Source organism: Lonchura striata, chromosome 5, assembly GCF_046129695.1.
Source record: "Lonchura striata isolate bLonStr1 chromosome 5, bLonStr1.mat, whole genome shotgun sequence".
NCBI classification, from domain to species: Eukaryota; Metazoa; Chordata; class Aves; order Passeriformes; family Estrildidae; genus Lonchura; species Lonchura striata.
In genome coordinates, this window is record NC_134607.1 from 51,651,887 (window position 1) to 51,668,932 (window position 17,046).

At 36.9% G+C, this 17,046-nt stretch overlaps 2 protein-coding genes across 3 annotated transcripts in view; one reads left to right on the forward strand and one right to left on the reverse strand.

The window, feature by feature from the left end:
* The first annotated feature begins 234 nt into the window (after positions 1-234).
* Positions 235-6,826, forward strand: RLIG1 (RNA 5'-phosphate and 3'-OH ligase 1). The gene is made up of 7 exons (XM_021528027.3): positions 235-364; positions 2,176-2,293; positions 2,894-2,989; positions 3,373-3,489; positions 3,860-4,054; positions 5,153-5,322; positions 5,877-6,826. Exons 1-7 carry the CDS (start codon positions 275-277, stop codon positions 6,063-6,065), a joined length of 975 nt encoding a protein of 324 aa, XP_021383702.1. The 5' UTR covers positions 235-274; the 3' UTR covers positions 6,066-6,826.
* Positions 6,823-17,046, reverse strand: part of CEP290 (centrosomal protein 290) — a 49,448-nt gene continuing 39,224 nt past the window's right edge. For both annotated transcript variants that reach the window (XM_077783551.1, XM_077783550.1), the window contains 9 exons: positions 16,760-16,846; positions 14,974-15,138; positions 14,522-14,644; positions 14,084-14,244; positions 12,226-12,367; positions 10,444-10,517; positions 10,201-10,304; positions 7,876-7,979; positions 6,823-7,595 (listed from right to left, as the gene is read on the reverse strand). In XM_077783551.1, coding sequence (XP_077639677.1) covers positions 7,425-7,595; positions 7,876-7,979; positions 10,201-10,304; positions 10,444-10,517; positions 12,226-12,367; positions 14,084-14,244; positions 14,522-14,644; positions 14,974-15,138; positions 16,760-16,846 — 1,131 coding nt within the window. In that variant the 3' untranslated portion in view covers positions 6,823-7,424. The remainder of the gene's footprint in view (positions 7,596-7,875; positions 7,980-10,200; positions 10,305-10,443; positions 10,518-12,225; positions 12,368-14,083; positions 14,245-14,521; positions 14,645-14,973; positions 15,139-16,759; positions 16,847-17,046) is intronic.

Below are 17,046 nucleotides of genomic sequence, written 5' to 3' on the forward strand. Positions count from 1 at the left end.
CCAGGGCAGGCTGCTGCACCCAAAGGGGGCTGTGACCCCATGGGCAGCCCGCGCTGGAGCAGGTTCCCGGCAGAACGATAGACTCAGGGGTCCATGGGAGACCACTATTGCGGGCGCCGGCGTTGGCGAAAGCGCAGCCGCCCCGGGCGGAGCCGCCGCCCCGCGGGGCCCGTGTCGGACGGGAGGCGGCCCCGCCCCGCCCCGGCGGACTCCATTTCCCGTGGCGCAGCGCGGGCGGGCGCAGGCGCGGCGGCAGCGGCCGGGGCCATGAGCCATGAGCCGGCGGGGTGCGGTGCAGCGCAAGGTGCCGTGTCTGTTCGTCACCGAGGTGAAGGACGAGCCCTCGGCCAAGCGGGAGCGACAGGTGGCTGCGGCAGCACCGGGACGGGAGGACGGGGGGCAGGCGGGCGGGGCTGGGCCCGAGCCCAGGGGAGTCGCTGGGCCGCGGCTCGCTGCCGCACGGAGCGTGCCGGAGTCCCCAGCCACGGCCGAGTGCAGGCCGGCTGTAGATGCAAGGGAGCCTCGCGGGAGAGGCTTGCAGAGGGTTCTCCCGCTGAAATCGGAGAGGAAGGCCCGTCGGAGTGCCGTGTCAGCTCAGCCCGGTGCTTTTCCTGGCACGTGCATACAGGTGTTCACCCTGATGCTGTGTTTGCTTTTTCTAAGTGAAGGCCGCTTCAGCATGACCGCACGGGGAGCCTGTGTGAAACCATCCTGCCATTGCCGCCTGTGAGCCTCGCAGGAAGAAAAATGACCTTGTATCCTATTTGGTTTTAGTTTTTTTCTTGTTGTTTCCTTTCTGGAATATCAGGCTTATGATAGAAGAAGAATGAGGCTGTGAGATGTGGACACATTGGGGCTGCACACTCATCTGCCTAGCTGCAGACCTCCAGCTTGTGTTCCCTGATTTTAGTAGCAGCTATGTAGTGAGATTGAATGCAACTGTGGGTGACCTTCTCCTATTGGTGATTGGCTTCTGGATGAGAGCTGAAATGATTGCCAAAACAAGAGTATCATAATTGTTCAACTCAGAATTGAACCATCTCAATAATGCTAATACAGGGGTACCTCCCTACTGGTGATTCTTCACACAGATAAATGTAACAGGGTAATAGATCTGGAACTGGCACATGCCATTTTTGTTTGGTTGGTTTTGGTTTGGTTTTTTTTTTGTTGTTTGTTTTGTTTTTGTTTAGGATTTTTTTTTGTTGCTTTGATTTGGTTTTTGCTTTGGGTTTTAAAGTTCAGGCAAGGATAAAACGTGATTATAACTGGTAGGGAAGAAAGGGGGTGGCAAAACCAATGGGAATGTTTTGTCACTACCCTGAAATTTTTGATGTAATCTTCATATATGCTGTTTGTTATGGTTACACGTCTTATAATATGAAACAGTAATGTCATGTAACACAGATTCTCATTTTATGAATTCCACATTCTGTTTCAAGATTTCTGCAAGACAAGGACTTGCTTTGTGTTTTGCTAGCAGAAAGAGTCCAAATTTAAAGACAGAGATGACTGGGGAGAGAAGAGGGAGGTATGGTGATTATAGAGGAAAAGATTTGCATCCAAACACAACTGATTGCATGTTTGCAGTAAAACTGTTAGAGAAGCTGTACTGAAGTCCTAGAAATTTGTACTAGTTGGCTGTTTAAGATCCACAGATCATGTATTTCTTTGCTCTTTTGAAGCACAAAAGTGTTTAACTGACAACGCGGATACTAATTGTTTAATACCAGGATGCTTTTGCTACCTTGCAAAAGCACACTTGCTCTGTATATTGCACTAACATGGTGCTATTGACTTTAATCTCCAAACTGAAAGCTGGGGAGAGCTAGTCAGGATGAATTTCAATTTCCACCCTAATGAAAGGAGGTGGATCTCAAAATGTTGCTGTGTTCGACTGGTTCGACTGGTTTATATGCCCTGTTTAAAGTGGAAAGCAAAATGATCTCTAAATAATAATCAAGGATGGGAAAGAGGGAGAGACTTTACAAACAGATTGCTCTAGTTCTTCTGTCTTAGAGTATTTTACAAGCTATCAAGTTTTGAAGAAATTATTAGAAATCAACCCTATAATGTGTAATACTTAAACAGGAGGATATATGGAGGCCAACTGTAAAAGGAGCAAGAATCTGTATGAGAGCAAGGCAGTAACGTAGCCACTTGTCTTCTTTTCAGCCATTTAAAGTTTTGGCAACTGACACTATAACTGGAAAGGCATTAGAGGCAGATGTACACAATGCAGTTCCTACTGAAAAGGTGGATGGAACCTGCTGTTATGTAACAACATATAAAGGTAATGAAGATCCATTTGCAGATTTCTCATGCTGACTAGAACTTGTTTTACTTAGTTTTTCACTTTTTTTTTTGTATGATTTATCTACAGCTGTTGTGAATTCAATACCACAAAATAATAGTTACCATAGACTTAGAAGGTGTTTCTATAGTTATTGTAGCATTTACTCTCTAAAATATATGAAGTATGACTTAAGTGAATATGAACATCCAGGAACTAATAGGAAGTTTTTAGCTTCCTATTAGTAAGTCTTCTTTGCAAACTGGGTCATGTGTCTAATTTCCTTGGGGGAGACTTACAGAAGTACAGAGGTTGGGAGGAATTGAGAAGACTGTGGTTCATTGACTCACTGGGGCTCATGCCTTCGCCTGCAGTTGTAAGGAAATTGTATTCTGCTAGGCAGGTGTGTACATAGAATCTAAAACAGATTTGGAAATTCACATAGTGTACTTTGAATTTAAATAGTGGGTGACTTTGCTTAAAAAATTTCTCTAGTGGCAAATGGGAATTCCTATCTTGCCTGTTACGTAGTTGATTTCGGTACTCTGCAGGGTATGGTCACCTCAGTAAAGTGCTCGTTTTGTCTTTGGAAACTCCTAGGACTACCCTATCTATGGGCCAGATTGGATCGAAAACCCACCAAACAAGGTGAAAAAAGGTTTAAGCAATTCTTGTATTCATTGGAAGATTGCAAAGGTTAGTGAAGATTTCTTTCCTTCTTTTTGACAATGTAAGTTAGCCAGTTAGAAAAACAACTAAGCTAACACGAGAAATAATCAGTTATCCTGCTCCAGTTTTTTTAACATCACCCTTTGCATTGAAGAGCTTTAAACTGGAATAAGTAGCTAAATTTTTAATCCTAATTTTTGAACCTTTAATCTTCGTAAAGGCTAAATGCATCTTTTAACTAGCCTAATGGTAAACCACTTGAGTGTGACAGATGGTGGTACAAAGTAACTGGGACTACTGTCTGTAAAACAAGGTTTAAAGTAATTGTATTTTGATAATTGCATTGAAAGACAACTAAAGCAAAGTTGGTTAACAGTTTACCAAAACCGAAGTGTTGCATTTATGTCCAGAATTTGTTTGGAATATTGAAGAGGATTTCAAGCCTGTTCCAGATACCTGGATTCCAGCAAAGGACATAGAGTTCTCTAATGGCAATCCTTTGCCCGATGAAAATGGACATATGCCAGGTACCTATGATGCAGTACAGGTAAAACTGGGGAAAGGTGTGTGTGAATTTCTGAAGTGAATTACAATTAATTCCAGAGTTAAAAATAGTAGCTAACATATTCAGAAAAAAAAAAAATTGTTGTATCATTCATTTGCTGTCCAGAAATGCTTTGTTCTGACACATGGAAATAATTGCAGATTGCTGTACAAACTTACAGGCCTTCAGCTGAAGGCATAATTGTCACATTTGCATTCTTCTGAGATATAACAGTTTTTACTCTTTCTGTTTAGTTAACTAAATAGGGTCTTTTTAATGCATGTAACAGCTTCTAGTTTAACTGCATTTAACATCAGATATGTACTTTGGTAAAATGTAGTGTTTTCTCATAGGTTGGGTGCCCGTGGAGAAGAATAGTAAGCAGTACTGCTGGCACTCATCTGTTGTAAATTATGAGGCTGGAGTAGCACTGGTATTGAAACACCATGCTGATCCAGGGCTTCTGGAAATTAGTCCTGTGCCATTATCAGAAATTTTAGAACAAACATTGGAGCTTATTGGAACCAATATCAATGCAAATCCATATGGTAAGTTTGTATGGTCTGTTCTTAAATACTTTTTTTTTCCTAGTATTTTTGAGGGAAATCAGTGCATTTTCTTTGTGTAAGTTTTTTTAAAGAGTTTTCCAGTAGCAACCTTCTTAGAAAGGAGAGAAGGGGCTGGCTGAAGAAACTCTCACCCAAAAATACTAACCTTAGAAAGCTGAGTTGTCAAGGGACTAGTTATGTCTATTAAACCTCAGTTACTATAAAAATGCATTGCTTTTGCCTTTCAAAAAATATTTTGACTAGGTAAACTGCTGTAAATATTACTATTAAAATACTAGTATAATTTTTAAAGTTTGTTTCTTGGAGTCTTCACTTTTTTGCATGCTCTTTTGATTAATTGAAGTAGAAAACTTCAGCTATATTTGGAGCTCCTAAAATTAGTCACAAGTTGCAATTTTTAAATTAAAAAATAGGAATTTTTTTAAGAAATGTAATTTAGGTTAAATTTCAGTTATGGCTTCTTCCTTTAAAGGCCTTATAATGAGAAACCAATTACGTATGAGCACAAGTGAGTTCTAATTTCTGTGTTTTGCTGTTAGGATAACTTGCAAGGATGCATAGGAAAAATAGTCCTACCTGGTCCTAAGCATTTCCTCAGTATGTACAACAATTGCAACAAAAAGTTCTAATAGCTGTGTCCTTAAATGAAGATATATGTTAACAGGAAAAGGCAATGCAATTGTTAACAGCCCAGTTTTAAGTATTCATGAGAAGATACGCCAGATTTTCAGGAACTAAGGTGTTTGTGCCATTGGTTATGATCTGAAGTGTGAAGGATTTAGCTGGTAGCTTTATGGTGACTGGGGAGGTGACCACAATGAGAAAACAGACTACTGTATAAATCTGTGTCATGTTTATTATATACAAAGGATGCGGTTTTAAAAACATAAATTAAAATGTGAGGAGAGACAGCTGCATTTGATACTTAAAAATGTAATTACTGTTCTGTTAAAGGCAGGATAATATTGTAGTATCTAATAGAAGTTTACCTTTACAGAGTGCTTTAAAGATGTCTGCAATAACAAAAGTGAGGGAACACAGTAACTAGAAGGAAGGTATTTATTTCTTTAAATGTAGGATTGGGAAACAAGAAGCACCCTGTACATCTTCTGGTCCCACACGGAGCATTTGAAATAAAGAATCCACCTGCCTTGAAGCAAAATGACATACTGTCTTGGTTTGAAAGCTGTATGGAGGGTAAAGTTGAAGGAATTGTGTGGCACTGCCATGATGGGTGTTTAATCAAGGTAAGTATGTGGATGGACATGTGGGAAAGCACTGTAAGAATTCATAAAATGTGAAGTACTGTATTCATTTTTTGTCTTTTTTTCTAAATTCTCTAACAGTAAATGTTCTCCAACAAATGAGATGACAGTACAATTAGTGAAGCCACTGAATCACTACAATAACAACATATTGAACTTTTTCATTCCCAACATGCTTATAAAGCAATTGAGAACATATTTTTGTGCCCCTCTGTATATAAATAATTTGTTTTAAAGCTTAATTCCTCTATATAAAAATTAAGTTCGCATTATGTTGACTAACAGAACAAGTATTATTAATAAGAATGTGATTTCTGATTAATTAGCAGGTTTGTATTATTTCTGAACCTGTGGAGGACACCTTGGTTTGCTTTTTGCGCTTTGTTATTCATGTTATAGAGATAACTAATCAATGGTTTTAAGTGCCCTGATGCAGAGGATCCTAAAATCCATAGACACCCACACACTTCCAGGCTGGGAATTGCTGTGCTACTCTATCAAAATGGCTGAACTTATCTTCTTTCCTTTTCTTTTAGCTCCATCGCCATCATCTTGGTTTACCTTGGCCACTTGCAGAAACATACCTGAATTCTCAGCCTGTTGTAATTTCTTTTAATAGAACTAAATATAACTATGACTTTGAACCAAAGAGTTTGTTTCACCATTTTTCAATGTTGGATGGACAAAGGTTTGACAGACTCAAAGATATCAAGTTTGATGTTTGAAATTATTTTTCTTCTAAGTTAATTGTTGTATGTCCTGCATTCCTCTTAGTTGTGTCTATCACAGAATTCTTTATGAATACTCTTCAAGCTTAGGCAACAGCCCAAGTAATACTGTATCATTTTAAGTTTATCCTAAATGACTAATTTTAAATAACAGAGATATGACAGCCAGAGCAGAGATCTAGCTTCCAGCATGTTTATTTTATGAAAAATCCTTAACTTCTGAACACATTCCTGGAAACTGTTAGCATTAAGTGTAGGAAGTATGTTTTCTACCACTGGCTGGTTCTAAAAGCTTTACTAATGCGTGTGATCAACTGGAAAAGTTACATAGGTTGTGCTTCTACAAATGTAATTATTGTTGTATGTTGGTTTGAGACTTACCATCAAGCTTCTTACCTGTAAAAAGACATCAGCTGGGACCAGAATTAGTCCTAAAATTTGACAACTTTTTTTAAAGTTGTAACAGTTTCTTACGGGGGAAAACTTCCTGGTATCATTTAACTGTACATCTGCAGCATTATGCTATTACTTAAAAACCCAGTTAACCTGTATCCTACAGGCATTTGCACTATTTTAGAACAAAAAGAGTAAATAATAGAAAATACGCTAGTTTTATTTTGGAGAACCTAGTAAGTGGAGAGAGACATGACTTGGCTTAGTAATTCCCAATTACAACTGTTTCTCAATTAGGAAACTTTATCACAGGCATATTAAGTAATATAAGGTATATAAATAATAAAGGTGAGACTGAATGATCATTTGAGTTGGCTTTATTTCATCTCTGCTACAAAAGTATACATCCAGCAATATAAAATAAACAAAATGAACAATCAGTTATGTACAAAAATATCACTGGTTTGGCTGGAATATTATAGCCTCATTTTCAGTTCTTTGTTCTTGGATTTTTTAACATTGAGGTAAAAATAACTAAGAATGTAAAAACAGACATCCAGCACACTCATCCTGAGTTCAGAATTAAACGTTATGGTTGCACAAGGCAACAAGAGCAAATTCCTGATCTGGGATTTAGCATGCTTATGTGCTAAAGTATGCTGACAGTTTAAAAGTTTATTAACTTTCAAGAAAAGCCCAAAGTTTCAATTTCACCTGACACCTTATTACCCAAATTAACTGAATTAAAAGATATTATTGCACAGGAGCTGGAAGAGGTAAAAGTCGCTTTTGTTTTGACTGTTGTATATAAATACTGACAATGAACTGTTGAATAATTCAATTCTGCACTCATAGGTGTGTGCAAACTATAGGTGTGTGTAACATAACTTTAAGAGGGTTGTATAATTCCAAGATAAACACAGACAATTTTACTTTTTGTATCAATGATGAGGATACTGAACACTACCTTGAACTATCCTGAATGCCAAACTCTTCACAAAGCTGCTTCAATCTCTCTTCCAAGATAATATTTTTTTTTACTTCCTCCTTGTAGTTATATTTTAGATCCTCAAGTTCTTCAAAAAAGGAAGGATTATAGGTTTCTAGTTCTTGTTTCAGCTCTTTTGTCTCTTCCTGTTGAAAAGAATGGAGTACCACCTTTATCCATAACTTTGTTAATGCCACACAACACTTTGCCTTTTTCTTGAGCGATTATATGATAAGAGAATAACAATCTTGTCCAGAAGCAAAAAACTCCATCTATAAACAGTGTCTTCATAAAGACAAAACAGGCTTTGTAAACAGTGTTTAAAATTTACTTTGTCATTAATTATTAATTCAGCTATTAAACAGCTCTTTCTAGCTAACCATAGTTTTGCTTATTATCTTGCCTAGGATGATCCTTGCAGCTCACCTTTAATTTTTGTTTGTCGAGCTCTGTAACCTCCAGTTGTGACTTGAGGTCATCTATTTCTGTCAGCAGCTTGTCAATTTTATCCTCTACAGTTTCATTATGTCCTGCAAAAATAGTGATATTTTAATGAATTTTTAAGTAGTGAAAACCCGTGGCACAAATAATCTTTTTTCAATAATTCCGCATCTCCTGAAAGCTGAAGCAGTTATATAAAGCCAATTGGGATCACCAAAGTCACCTGGGCTTTTCCTTAGTTCTTGTACCTGTTAGGCAGTGGTGTCTAGTTCCTGTGATTGAATGCAGTAGCCCAGTGGCCAGTCTGCTAGCATACCTTTGAGAAATACAACTTGATAAATCCTCTGAATTAAATGCAGGAAGTTTGGAAATACTGTAAGGATCTTGTTGCATATATTCATAATTTCAATAGGGTTAGTTTTGGTTTTTTTCCTCCAGTCATATGGCAGCATGCTGCTCCACAGTGCTCTGCTTTTCCCATCGGACTGATGCCTGCTAGGTCTTAAATCCTTCACAGAGCTGGTAACTGGAAATAAATAGTCATCCTCTAGCATCTTGGAACCCAAAGCCAGAGCTGTAGCAAAGAGGACTTCAATGAATGAATGACATCTTACAGTCTTTTGAGGTTAATAAAGTAAGTGGGGGCAGGTGGTACACACCTTGTGAGGGGAAAATCATACAAAGTTTACAGCCTGTTGGTCAAAATAATTGATTATGGAGATTTTTACTGAAAATTCTCTTCAAAAAGCTTGTGTATGTATCCAAAAATCCAAGACCTTATGTTGTGGTTTAATACGAAAAGAGATTTTCTCAAAAAGATAAAGGTTAAGCCAGTCAGTGACTGAAGTTGGATATTAGCACTTAAGATGACCAACTGAAGACTGAACATGCCTCTGAGAACACAGAGGGTTTAAAAGCAGAATTCGCAAGAAAACTTGCTCTCTAGTTCCAGTCAGAGTGCAGTGCAGACTGTCCCCAGCCCAGCCAGGTGCCTGGGTAGGGGAGGGGAAGGCCCACAGCCTGAATGAGGTAAGGCTGAAGGGTAGAGGGACTAAAACCAGGCTGGTCCCCTGCAGATAAAAGAGCAGAGAATGTCTCTGTTCCCCCCGCCAGAGTCTCAGAGCGAGAGAGAGACACAATGACGATCTGCCAGCAGTACACCGCAGGGAAGGAGAAAAGCGAGGGGGGAGCAAAGGGAGGTGCCCATCTGTAATCCGAAGAATCTGAGACTTTTAACCCTTCCTTAAAAAATGAAAGCTTTTTAAAAATATTACTCCTTCTCAGTTTAAGAGAAGAAGAGAGACAGCCTGGGACCTGGGATGTTAAGAAAAGAAGACTGGAGAGGAAGATGATAGAGTAGCTTTTTAGCTAGACTTTTTCTTGTTAGCCATAAACTAAACCAATTTTCTCCTCCAAGAGAAAATTTTCTCCTCCAAGAGACTGTATTTTAAGAGGATATGTAGTAAGCCAAGAGACCTGCTTCAGCATCTGAGGAAAAAAGACAAAAGTAGAGTGAACAGAGAGAAGTTGAAGAAGTTTGTAGTGATACCCCCTGTCTTCAGAGAAGCAAAAAAGATCTCTGTTCTTGAGACCCTCAGCCCCAGAAAAAGAGAATAGGGGGGACTGTGGTCCCAAAAATGAAAAATTAAACAGTTGGGGTTTTTTTCCCTCTTGGCAGAGCATCCTTAAAAGAAAAAAATCCTAAAAACAATCTGTCCATCCATGCACTGTGGTGAGAGCACTGTGCATGGAAAGGAGAGTTGTCACCATAGCAAGTTCTTCTCTGGGCAGTGCCATGTGTGACATAGAAACACAAGAAGTAACAACTTAGGGAGTCTATGACACAAGAAGAACTCTTCTCCCTCAACAGACTGAGTATTGATTATCTGAAAAGTAAGAACCTGATTAGGAGTCCAAGTTGTGTCTGACTATAGTTTGATAGAATTAGGGGGGAGAGGAAGAAAGTTTTGGAAGATTTTCATTTTGGATTTAGTGTGTGGTTTTTTTTTCCTTTTTCCTTTTATAATAGTAGTAATTTAACAAGGTTTTTCCTTTGTTATTAAGCTTAGGCCTAATCTGCTCTATTCCTGATTACATTTCACAGCATTCAATTGAGAAGTTACATTTCCATGAGGGCACTGGCATTATGCCAACATCAAACCATGACACCTTAATCTGCTTCAGTTTACACTGCTTTAGCATTTATCTACTTCAAATAATTCTGTAGATCATAATTTTGCACACAAATATTAGGTAGTTTTGACCCTAAATACAAGAACAACATTATCTTAAGGTATTGAAAATTATTACCAGCTGCAGGACCCTCACTTGTAGAGATGTGTTCTTCATGCTTACAAGTCTTCATCAGATGCACTAGTTCTGCTTTTTCTTTCTCTAATCGATTATTAGTTAATCTGGAATATTAAAAAAAAAAAAGTTTTTTTAAATTATTGATGTACTTTAAAACATAAAATATTTAACTGAAAATTGCAGTGGCCATTTCCTGATCTTATTTCATGTATATTGGCTGAGGTGTTTAGTTAAGTACATTACCTTAAAAGCTGAAGCTCCTTGATGATGTTTTGCTCTGTCCCTGCACCTTGAGGATGATGTTTAAGATGCTCAATCTTAAAAGAAAAATTAAGGAAGTTTTATTCTTTAAAACAATATCCATGGCAATGCAGTTCAGATAGAGTCCTCTTGAGCACAAGATTAAAGAGAGAATGAAAATAATACAAAGGATGTAACCAAACATTAGGGTTATCAGGAAAAAAAAATTGTTCCTGTACAGTTTTTACACACAAAGCTCATTCTTGATAGCCCTTCCGAAGTTAGTAAAGATCATTGCTATGTATTTCATGAAGGGTGAAGAAATTAGTATTTAGAAGTTATATTTACAAAGAAAGTTGGGATACATAGCTACACCAATACATATTCAGTATATACACCATATATATTCAGTATACATATCCATAAGGAATTGATATGCCTAAATAATTTAAATGCTGTAAAAATATTATTGATGTGCTTATTTGCATACCTGGTTGTCCCAGTTCATTTTGAAAGATTCTATGAAAAGCCTGTGATTTTGCAATGACAACCCCAATAAGGGCACATTGCATAGAGGTGACCTGTAGTTAAATTAGAAGAGGTCCCTCACCAGAGAGAGAGGGAGCCTCTGAAAGAGACACCTGGTAAAGATGCAGGAGCACAACAGTGGTTTAAATAAGTGATTGTATATAGTTAATAAATGCAGTGGCAGTTCATGAGCTTGCATGAGGCTACTGATAATGATAGGTTTTTGTTCTGTTATTACCAAACATGGTAAGGATTTGGATTTTTTTGTTTTACACAATCAGGCTGTTTTTTGAAATGTATTTAACTTTGATCTCATCCCTTCATCAGTACTTGAGACATGAAAGAAACTGGAAAGTGTGTTGCTCCCAGGGTAATATCACAAAAATGAAAGACTGTTAAATTTACTGCTGGTATATTCTTCATGTTAATAACACTGATGTTAGAAAAGGAAAAATGGGGAAAAACTAACAAAGTAATTGTTTTACAGGAACCAATTCCAAGTTCTATTTACTGAACACATCTACTTCCTTACATAATTATATATATGACTTCCTAAATTGGAAGTTTTGTATTTGATACCTTACACTGAGAAGGGCCAGTATAAGGTGCTTGGGGAAGAAAATCATTGGCATATAAATAAATAAGAAGATGAAAGCTGATGTAGGGGCAAGGCTAGGACTGCATCGCTGTACTTAAAAGCCAAAACGTGATACATCTGTTCAAAGGTACCTGGGTTCAACATCCATTAACTCTTCCACATGTACAATAGTACTTGTCAGACTACTGGAGTCTGTATGTAAGAGGCCAGACTGGAAACAGAAATGAGGATCCTGTTTAGGATAGTGAACTCGGTACTTTCCTGCCCCCCACCAAAAAAAAAACAGACTGGAGGGAATAGGGAAGTCTCTGTAGGAACCTCACTGCAGAACAAGCTAGAAAGATTGTAAGACCTTCTGAAGCATCCATCTACAGGCTTTCCTGTCATCACTGAAACTAAAATTAAAAAAAAAAAAAAAAAACTTAGGAAGAACACAGTAGAAAAATAAAAGTTCCTCAGACTGCAAGTCAAGAATATATATTGATAATATGTGATAAACCTCATTAATTGGCTAAAATATGTAAATATAGAAACTATGACTGAAATAAAAACCTATAAAATAAAGGATTGGAGAAAAACAAAGTATTCTGCCACTACAGAGATTACAAAGACAAATTAAGCATTCTATTTTCAGAGTTATCTAGCTAAATTTTACTCACTTGTTCTTTTAGATCTTGTAAATTTTTATCAGCAATGTGTTCACGTTCCGTTGCCTCCTGAAGCAGCCGTTTAAGGTTAGCAATGCTTTGGTTTTTTTTAGCAATATCTATTTCCATTTCCTTCAACTTAGTTTCGTGCATTCTGGCAGTATTTTTATTTAGAAAAAATAAGAGCAAAAGTTAACACCTATGCAGAAACAGACACTAAAATATCTTTAGGAGAATAAATGCTGTAAAATACACCCTAAAATATATTAGGGGCATTGGTCTTGAAATAACAAGTGACTTTATTTTGCTGAAAGAAGCATAATGAGAAACATCTTTAATCCTAGAATAAATACAGACTTTTCTAGATATTACACTTCTGTGGTTCTCTTTTTGTACCTACACGTTATTAAATGGGGACAGGAATGTTTTTATGCTATTGCACGTAAACCCCAAAAACCTGCTGTTAAAAGGATCCATGTTACTGATGCAGTATGTACACTAGTTGGACCTTACTTCAGTATTATAACTTTGAAAATATTTTTTAATGATATAGTAATTTATGGAAAATGTACTGAGAAAAGGGCTAATACAGATGAAGAAGATGAAGACTTCAAGGCCAAAACTTCTGCAGTAAATTGTTTACCCTGGAGGAAGAGCAGTCTGATGAAGATTCCATTTGGCTTTGAGCTTTACAAGGCTACAAAAAGGTTTGTGTAGAATTTGAAATGTTGTGAGGTACCTCTAGAGGTCATGTAGCCCAGTCTCCCATCTGAATCCATCTGGATTTTCTGATAGCAATGCAATGTCCAATACCTTGCTACCTGCCAGAATCTTCTGAAGGGTCACTGGGAGGACACCCCTTTGTCTGCCCTAAGAAACGCTTACTATTGTTACCATGTATATGCATTTGTAGATGTGCTGGTGAGATGGATTGTATGTTAAAGTTTCCCAAGCAGCTTCTCTAGGTTAGTAAGGTCGTTACGTTATTAAGTTACTTTAAATTAATGTTAAAGTAAATGCAAGTAGAAGGCTTTATTCACGAGTTGAAATGGGAAAGTACAATTAAACATGATCATGTATTTTGTACGTATACACAACTATGTATCTCTCAACTAAATAGAACCAAGTAGAAATGTTTCTCAAAAGAGGTGAAGAACAAAAAGAATAAATGTATGAATGCTGAGCCAATAAGCCAGCTGTTAAGGGCCTACCATCTTCACTGCACACTCATATTCTCTCTCTGCTGTGGCCATTAGCTACTTCTGTCCTGTGTTTTGCCCTCCTTCCTTAGACAAATTATGGCTGTCATCTGGCCTTGCACAGAGACATTTTGCCTCACTAGATAGTTCAGGGGAAGGTTAAAAAAAACCAAATGGCTTTCTAAAGTCTCAATGAAGAAACAGCTCAGCAATATGGCAGAGTAGCACTAGACTCCCCAAAGGGTCCTGGGGGAGTGCAAGACTGGAAGGGAGTAAAATCTTGGACATCAACAGTGATCTGACCTAAGATGAAATTAGACAAGTCTCTCTTCTGTCCAGCTGATTTTATGCCCTAATAAGTTTACTGCCAGATTTTGTAGACACCTTCCATTTCTGTTTATTAAAGAGTACATTAAAGTATTTATTTATTTATTCATTTAAATAATATTTATTTAAATTAAACATTTATTTATTTAAAGTATATATTAAAGAGTAAAGAGCAATACATCAACTTACTTCACCCTGAAGTCATCCAAGAGTCCAGGACTAAGTATTTCTTACCAAAAAATTTCTCTCTACTGTCCTTACACAGGACACAGGTTATTTATTTATCTTAATAGCATAAGCATTGTATCACTTTTCTGTCCTCTTATTACATTCTTAATTCCTACCTTGATACAATAGACTTCCAGTTTCTGCTATCAGCTCCATCAAATTGGCTCTCAGCCAAATTTAGCTTCTTAATGGTTTCCTCCAGCTGTGCATTTAATTTCCCATTTAATATCTCCAAGTTACTCTTCTCTATCCGTAGCTTCTCTCCACTGTCAGCTTCCTATTATTCAATAAAAAAAAGCTTTATGGAATACTTAACCTCACATGAAGCATGGTATTATCTCAAATGACAGTGAGATAGGGTCAGGGCTGATGTAGAGGAAAACTGCATCCAAGACTACTAGCTCTACAACTTCCACATTTGATCCTGGGCTGATCCTCTCCACATACAATGAAATAAATCTGTCAAGTGTTAAATCAACCATTAAGAAAAATAAAAAACACATACTATAACCAGTGCCTACTGGAAATAAAGGGATGCATTAAAATGATCATACCTTTTTCAGTTCTTTACGTAGTCTCTCATTTTCAGTAATGAGTTTTTCCATTCCTTTGGTTTTAGATTTGTAACGGGCATTCAGCTGGCTCTCCAGATCAAGTTTTGTTTTTTCCATTTCAGACTAAAGATCAAAAAGTTTGTTAAAACACATTTACATTGCTTAGTAGAAGATTTCAGATTTCCATTTTTAAAGCACAGCATAGTTACAGCTACTTAGCACAGTGAACATTTTATCACATAATTAAATATATCCTTAAGATACAAAGTTCCTTAAACTGTGCAGTATGTTATGCTAAAATGAAGTTTTCCCTTTCTGTTCTATATACTTAATATCTGGCATTTTCAAAACAGTTTTGTGCCAATCATTATCAACAGGCTTACTACTCCATTTTGTTACTAACTTGCATATAAACTGTTACCAACATATAGTTACTGGAGATAAATCTATACCTTTAGCCTCTCATTTTCCTGCTCAAGACCAAGTGATTTCTCATTAGAAACCACAGCTGGAGCTTTTTTCAGTTCTTCATTTTCTCTTTGGACTCTCTCTACAACCTTTTTCATCAAGCCAATTGTTTTTTCCAGTTCTGGAATGGTTTTTCCACTTCTTCCAGCCTACAGAAGGTGGAAGGAAAAAAGTAAAAGTGAGCATATAGTTCATCTTAACATTCTGAGGTACTCCACATCTTACTTCATTGCTTATTTTCCCATTGCAATTCATATTTATAGGAAAAAAGATGCTTTATTTTGATATGACTTGAACCCTAGAACTTCTAGCAGACTTACCTCTCCAAAATATCTAATGTTTTAATGTTTTAATGTTATTAGTTCCCCAAGTCAACAAATCAACTCCTTCATTTTCTATGTTACCCTAGAGAGTTGCAGTTAAGTCTCAAAATCTGCTATACTCGTCAACTAAACTGAAACATTAGGAAAATAAATCAAAGAACTACTTAATTTATTTAGCTTTTCTTGTAGAAAAATTCCACAATCCAACAGACCATGCAATTACTGTTGGGGAAAAATGCTGGGCTGGGAGCTTGAGGGAAGAAAAGAGGGCCCTTTTTTAGCAACCCTTCTTCTCCTGAATTTAAAGTGACAGAAGAACTACATAAAGCATAAGTAGATCTCCCTTTCCAAAGGAATATATTCTTCTTGCAAAATGGTAAATAAATAAATGTGGGGGGAAATCTTGTTATTTATCTGTTTTTCTTCTTTCACTACATTAATTAATGAGTTAGAAAATCTGCTGATTTTCTAATGAAAAGATGCTGCTGATTCTAGTTCTCAGGCCATAAGGTACCTCATAAGGAAACTGGGGAGGATTTTACTCTCTGGACTTCAACTTCAACATAAACATATATAGTGACCAAATTTAAGGAGTAAAACTATTTAATTTTCTTCTCTAAAATAATTGGAAGGATTAGGAGGTATGTGTTGGTACACAGTAGAGTTAAAGAAAAACCTGTCACATCTTGCTTCCTGTGAATGGAGAAAGATGCTGCATTTCTCCTTAGAACCTTTGCATGAAATGGCTGTATATACCGAAATTTCTTGTCCAGGAATACCACTGCATAACAAAGACAGGTACACAAGCAGTCCATGCAAAGCATGAGCAAAAGAATGAAAAATATCTGATCTTTTCCAGGTATGCAGAAGCAGAAATCAATTCTCCTTGTATACTGAGCTACAAAGAGCTACGAAGTCACTTAGGAGCTTTTATTAGTTCACACAAATAGTTTGATAAGTGAGCAGCCGGAGACACACTGCTGAGTACTTTTTTCCCTTTAACTTTGGAAAGATTGTTCTATTCTGCTAGGGTAAAATTTAGATGTGTCACCTTCCACAGTACAACAAACAAAAACTTCCACTATCAGTAACTCACCCTTTCTACATCTGCATCAAATGATTTACATAAATACATCAATATAATTTTCATTATTATGGCTGTAACTGCTATTTATTGTACAAATATGCTTCTGAAGGTAACTAATCCAAATGACAACACAAGGCCATGATAGTGCAAATATTAAATAGTTTAGCTCTAGTCATTTTAATGGTCCTGTTAATTTAATGTCATTAATTAATTACAGCATTTTGTCAATAAAATAAACAAGAACAATTAATGTTGGGTTTTGGTTGATTCCAAATTATTTTTCTCCAATAATACTCAGCTTTTTTTTAGTATTTTTTTTTTCATTTAATTATGATGGGGAAGTGCTGTTAGAATACTCACCCCTCTAATGATACTCAGCTTTCGTTCAGTTTCTGCTTTCTCTTTTTTGAGAAGTTCACACATTTCTTTTAAGTCATCTACTTGGTCCTACAAACAACATAAAAAAAAAAGTCATAAGCAACTTAGATCTCGAAGTGAAAAATTAGTGAATAAAAGTACAGTTGTTTTACGTTGAAAAATTTAAAAGAAAGCAATTTCCCATCTCAATGGCATTTTCTACTATTTCTACCAGCTATTCAACCTTCTCATCATCTGTAAAAACATGAAAAATTTACAGTATGCATAGA

Bases quoted from the DNA above. Each gene is read 5' to 3' on its own strand.
- RLIG1 (XM_021528027.3), top strand. From the start codon at position 275: ATGAGCCGGCGGGGTGCGGTGCAGCGCAAGGTGCCGTGTCTGTTCGTC. The intron at 2,294-2,893 runs GTAATGAAGATC...GGAAACTCCTAG, and splicing joins TTATGTAACAACATATAAAG to GACTACCCTATCTATGGGCC. The intron at 4,055-5,152 runs GTAAGTTTGTAT...CTTTAAATGTAG, and splicing joins TATCAATGCAAATCCATATG to GATTGGGAAACAAGAAGCAC.